This window comes from Sorex araneus, chromosome 4 (assembly GCF_027595985.1).
Source record: "Sorex araneus isolate mSorAra2 chromosome 4, mSorAra2.pri, whole genome shotgun sequence".
NCBI lineage: Eukaryota > Metazoa > Chordata > Mammalia > Eulipotyphla > Soricidae > Sorex > Sorex araneus.
Genome location: NC_073305.1, coordinates 13,150,895 through 13,156,894, shown reverse-complemented (window position 1 = coordinate 13,156,894; position 6,000 = coordinate 13,150,895). Strand labels below are relative to the sequence as shown.

General features: G+C 47.8%; 1 protein-coding gene across 1 annotated transcript in view; it reads left to right on the top strand.

Moving 5' to 3' along the window:
* The first annotated feature begins 312 nt into the window (after positions 1-312).
* ACP3 (acid phosphatase 3) overlaps positions 313-6,000 on the top strand; it is an 81,933-nt gene continuing 76,245 nt past the window's right edge. The window contains exon 1 of the mRNA XM_055135046.1: positions 313-428. Coding sequence (XP_054991021.1) covers positions 313-428 — 116 coding nt within the window. The remainder of the gene's footprint in view (positions 429-6,000) is intronic.

The following is a 6,000-nucleotide window of genomic DNA, read 5'->3' as shown; positions in this document are numbered from 1 at the left end:
AAGCACTTCGTTGATACAAAAGTTCTTCTCTCCCAGTGCCAGGAAGATAGCTCCAAGTGTGAGTGCTCAGGCTTAGCATGCTGGAGACCCAGCTGCAAATCCCAGGCACCTCCAGGAGAGTCCCCTCCCCTCACCCTACTCCAGCTACGCACCCCACTCGCCAGAGTAGTCCCTGAGCACTGCAGGGTGTGACCCACACAGAATAAAATTTAATCACTTCTTTACCTTTGCAGGTGTAGCCTTACTCTGGTTTACAGAAATAGTAAGTGTGAGCTGGGAAGATGGGTAGAAAAGCTGGAGCCTAAGCTCGACATGCGGGAGGTCCAGGTTCGAGTCCCAGAACCGCAGGAGTCCCCAGAGTATGTGAGCCCCGCTGGCAGCGGCTCCCACGCCCTAAGCGAGGAGTCATTCCCGACCACCCGCTGGAGGTGACGTGGTCCCCAAACAGACAAACAAGCAAAGGAAAAACAGTAAATAAGCATTACGCAAGAGAAAAAGCCAAGTAAAAACTTTGGCCCAGATTCTGCTTGAAATTTATCTTTCAACTGTGGCAGAGCCCTGTGCAAACGCAGAGATGGAAATAACCACCTAAGTTACGCTTCTGGGAGATGCGCCAGACAGCATCACTGTCCCTCTGGCCAGAGAGGGAGTCTAATGGCCTTAAGACCCTCACTCTGAGTATGGATTGACCCTTAACTGTTCACAGACGGCTTTGGGACTCTTTGCTTCTCAACGATGAGCTGAACTGGGGAGAGGGAGATAGTACAGTGGGTAGGGTGCTGCCTTGCATGCATTGAACCTGGGTTCAGTCTCTGGCTGAACCTGAGCACTGTTACCTAAGCACTATACTTGTCAAGAGTAATCAATCCCTGAGCACAGAACCTAGAGTAAGCCCTGAGCACAGCCAGGATTTTTTAGCTAAAAATAAACCTCAAAAAATGGGCTGAAGAGCTGGAGCGATAGCACAGCGGGTAGGGAGTTTGCCTTGCACACGGCCAAACCAGTTTCAATTCCCAACATCCTATATGGTCCCCAAGCACAGCCAGGAGTAATTTCTGAGTGCAGAGCCAGGAGTAACCACTGAGCATCACCGGGTGTGACCAAAAAAAGCAAAAAAAAAAAAAAAGTGGGCTAAATCAATCAGATGTTACCAAAAATATGGGTGACCCCATCCCCCCCAATTTCTGACTTCCTTTATTCTTTTTGTTTGTTTTTAGGCCACACCAGTGGTGCTCAGGGCTCACTCTTAGCAGGCTAGGGGGACTACATGGGGTGCTGGGGATGGAACCCAGGTCAGTTGCATGCAAGGCAAATACCTTACCCACCGCTGACCCCTCAATTCTTATCTCTTTCTGTCCTTATAAATATTCCCCTGAAACCAAGGAACAAAAGCAAGGTTGATTTGCATTCCACACTCCTGCTTCATTCTGGTTTCCCCCACTTTTGCACAAGCTGGTGTGATGGATTGGGACTCTATTTGGGCAGGGTGTGGAGTGGAGGGGTTATATCCAGCAATGCTCATGGCTTACTCCTGGCTCTGCACTCAGGGATCACTCCTGGCAGGCTTGGAGGACCTATGGGCTGCCAGAGATCATACACAGGCCAGCCACATGCAAGGCAAATGCCCTACCCACTGTACTATCGTTCCCACCCTGGGACTCTACTCTTCAGGCAGCAAAAGTCCACTTTCTGCCAAAGCATGAAAATGAATACAAAAAAGCCAGACCATTCTTAGAGTCAGGATAGGCTACTTCCCCCCCACCTCCCTGTACTTCTGGGAGCCCCACAGCCAAGCCCACAAACCACCTCTGCCACCATATAAGCTCAACTACTGGCCTTTGTCCAGGGACTCATAAATAAATCTCAAAGGACATCAGCTAAACATAAAAACTTCTCGGACACCCATTTCTGGCTGAGACATCGAGGCACTCTCAGAGGGGAATGGACCAGTGCCCGCCCAAACAAAGCTCCAGTTGTGCTTGCTTCCACACCCCAAAGCCACCCCCAAGGTAAAAATTTAACTCCAACTGGACTGCCCGGTAAAAATTATGCATTTTCTACAGCATGTGGCAACATTTATGACCACACATCTCCAAACTATAAAACACTGACAATTCATATTGGATGGGATGTAACACAGAGCCAACCAATCTCAGTTACAAAAACATTAGCACAGATGCTTAACTTGTAATTACATCTGAGTAATCCTTCAGACAAGGATTTATTGTCCCCATGGTGAGATACAACAGTTTTTCACCAACTTTCTTTTTAAGGAAATATTTTTGATCATTTCATTAGCCATTTATTAGTAAACCAGCAATATAAAACAAATTATTATTGGCCTTCTATTGGGGCATGCCTGGGAGGTTGCTGGGAAATGGAGACAATGGTGGAGGGAAGGTGACAGTGGTGGTGGGGTTGGTGATAGAATATCGAATTCCTGTAACAAATCAACATGAACAACTTTGTAAGCCATGGTGTTTAAATGAAGTGTGGGGGAGAAAAGGAGAGAAAGAAAGAAAGAAAGAAAGAAAGAAAGAAAGAAAGAAAGAAAGAAAGAAAGAAAGAAAGAAAGAAAGAAAGAAAGAAAGAAAGAAAGAAAGAAAGAAAGAAAGAAAGAAAGAAAGAAAGAAAGAAAGAAAGAAAGAAAGAAAGAAAGAAAGAAAGAAAGAAGGAAGGAAGGAAGGAAGGAAGGAAGGAAGGAAGGAAGGAAGGAAGGAAGGAAGGAAGGAAGGAAGGAAGAAAGAAAGAAAGAAAGAAAGAAAGAAAGAAAGAAAGAAAGAAAGAAAGAAAGAAAGAAAGAAAGAAAGAAAGAAAGAAAGAAAGAGAGAGAGAAAGAAAGAGAGAAAGAAAGAGAGAAAGAAAGAGAGAAAGAAAGAGAGAAAGAAAGAGAGCTGGGCCAGACTATGTGTTGCAGGCAAGTCAGACCTTGCACCATGAACTGTGTCTGGTAAAAACCACCAAAGAACTACTCTGTTGTGGAGTTGCAAATAAACTCCACCAAGGAAGCATATTCACAAATCAAGAATCTGTGAAGACTGGAACTCATAAGTGACAAGGCTTGTTGGAGCATCCACAACTCGGAAACCACGCAACTCTGTTATTTTAGAGCTTGTGGGCTTCTGGTGTGCAGAAAGTGGCCCCGTCATTTGCTGGGTCCCCAGAGCCCAGAGGACAAGCTGGGCAGCCACACGAGTGACCTGGACACAACAGCCACTTGCCAAGCCAGCATCCAACTCCACATTGGTTGACTTGGTCTTTCCCAATGCCAAGGCACTACCAGGCAAAGAAATTTCACACACACACACACACACACACACACACACACACACACACACACACCTCACACACCTCACACCCCGGCACTAACCCGCTCTGCACAAAGAATTGTTGGGGCAGAAAAGAAATCATTCCACACGCCTCTGCGTTCTTCAGAAACTCATTAAATTACCAAACAAGCATCTGATAAGAGAACAAGCAATGAAGTGGGTGGTCGGGTTGGGGGCCCTTGGCAATGAGTTTTGGCAAATACTAAAACCCAGATAAGATCTGAAAAGGAGTTACTTTGTGGGGCCAACCCAGGAGCACAAAAGCAAGACCCCTTTCACAGATGATGTGCAAAAATGGAGTGTAGCTAGGACTCTGAATGAGGGCTGGAGGGGTAGGACAGCAGGAAGGGCACTTCCCTTGCCATGTAGCTGACCCTAGCTCTATCTCCAGTACCACATATGGTGTCCCAGCCTGCTAGGAGTGATCCCTGAGCACAAAGCCAAGAGTGAGTCCTGAGCACCATCAAGCGTGGCCCCTCTGAAAAATAAAAACAACTAACAAAAAACTGAATGATGCCCACCTAAACACAGAAGGCTGAGAACAAATGCTTGGGAGAACAAAGCAGCAGAAACCAAAGACCCTGATAAGAATGTAAAAATATGGGGGCACTGATGGTGGGAAATGTATACTGGTGAAGGGAGGGGTGTTGGAACATTGCATGAGTGAAGCCTAATCATGAACAAGTTTGGAACTGTGTATCTCACTATGATTCAATTAAAAGTGGGAAGGGGGTCAGGGGGAGAATATGAAAGGAGAGGTACAAAGATAGCAGAGCAAGGAAGTTGTGCACCTTACATGCTGCTATCACTGCCCTGACCCCAGTTCAAATCCCCAGTACCACCAGCGGCCAAAAATTGTCCCTGAGCACCACCAGGTATGACCCAAATCCAGCTCCTACCAAAGTATGAAAGGCGACCACCAGCCTTTCCTTGACAATACCCAAGGTTGGGGGCGGCAGGGGTGGAAACACAGTTTGAAAATGACCTATAAGTATTGGAGTTCTTGCTGGCACAGCTCCTAAACGATGTGGTCTGCAGGGCTTCTGAGAATGCTCCGGGTCCCGAGGGCAAGGACTGGTTCCAGGAGATCTGGAATTCCCCAGAGATTAGTGTAGATTGAAGACTTCACAACTACCAGCAGCAGGGGCTTGAAACCTGTGGTATCTATGAGACTTACAGCTTTGTCTCTGCGTTAGGTCATAGAAACTCCATACACTCTGTCCCACAGAGCCTTGAACCTGACCTCTCTTCCCCTTTACTATGAGCTCTCTCATCCTACAGGCTCTTTCTGCACGTACTGCATTCCTTCTGTCCCTATAGAATCACTGTTCACCCTGAATAAAATTTGTCAATTGACCACCAGTCGTTGGCCCACGTGTATTGATCAGCAGTCAGTAACTTGCATATCTGTCTAGGAACACTCAAACTTAGACCCTGAAGGAATCGTCTCCATGCTCCCAGGTTCTCTTCATTCCTTCTGGAAATCTCACACACACACACACACACACACACACACACACACACACACACAGCTCTTCTTGGGTGTGGCCTAAAAACAAAATGAATTCTACCTTAAACTTAGGAGGAGGAGGAGGAAAATCTTGGGACCAATGACATTCATGGCCACCGGCTAGCCCCTGGCAAACTGATGGTGTTTCAAGTGACACCCCCTCAGTCTTCGTAGGCAGGGGCTGAACGGGTTCTACAAGAACCCCTGGGACTGCCCATGTTTGCAAAATGCCTGCTCAGAATTGCCCAGCGCATAATAGTGGCACCAGAAAGCAGAATGATGATGGGGACAGAATGCGCCTCCATCTTGGCACTTCAAACCTGAGATGGGCAGAGTCACAGTCAGACCCTGGCTGGGCACCCTGCCAGGGAAGATTGTGTCCAAGCAGAAAACCTGGGACGCTATCAAAGCACAAATAGTGACTCCCAATGTGGGTGCTTGGGGCCCCAGACATACCCGGGCTGATACCTGATACCTGAGCAGGTGTGAGGATGGGTATGGAGGAGACAGACTGGGGAAGCAGAGGCTGCTGTCCCCTCCCTGCACCTAAAGTCATCGTCCTTAGCCTGGTGTTCAGACCCACACTCACCTTTTTCATGCACTCCCAAGGAAGCATGATGCCGCGAGCCTGGCCTCACACTGAGAAGTCCCAATCGTCTGGATTAAGTCAGTCTGATGCATGGTGCCTCCTTCCCTCCCGCTCAGTATAATATGGTAATGGGCACTTGCCCTCAGGCCAGCAGAGAATATGACATTCCCATGAAAGACAGAGTTCTAAAGGCTTAGAGATAGTACAGGGAGTAAGACACTTGCTTTGCACACACTGATCCTGGTTTCATTCCCCCTACACCACTTATAGTTCTCCCGGGCCCACCAGGACAGAGCACAGAGACAGGAATCAGCCCTGAGCCCCGCCAGGTGTGGTCCCCCCAAAAAAACAAAGATGGGATTCAAAGGATGAGGGTTTCTGAGGGCAGGAATCACATCTTCCCTTGACTTGCCTGCATTCGAATGCAGTGCGAGTAAATCAATGCGCCAGGACCTGGGCACTGAGGCCACTCCTGGATGCAGGCTCTTAGCCTAGGAATTTTCTGCTTCCGCTAGCACAAATCTACTCCCCAACTGCCAACTCTCCCAGCTTGGATTTCCCCAAAGTCCAAG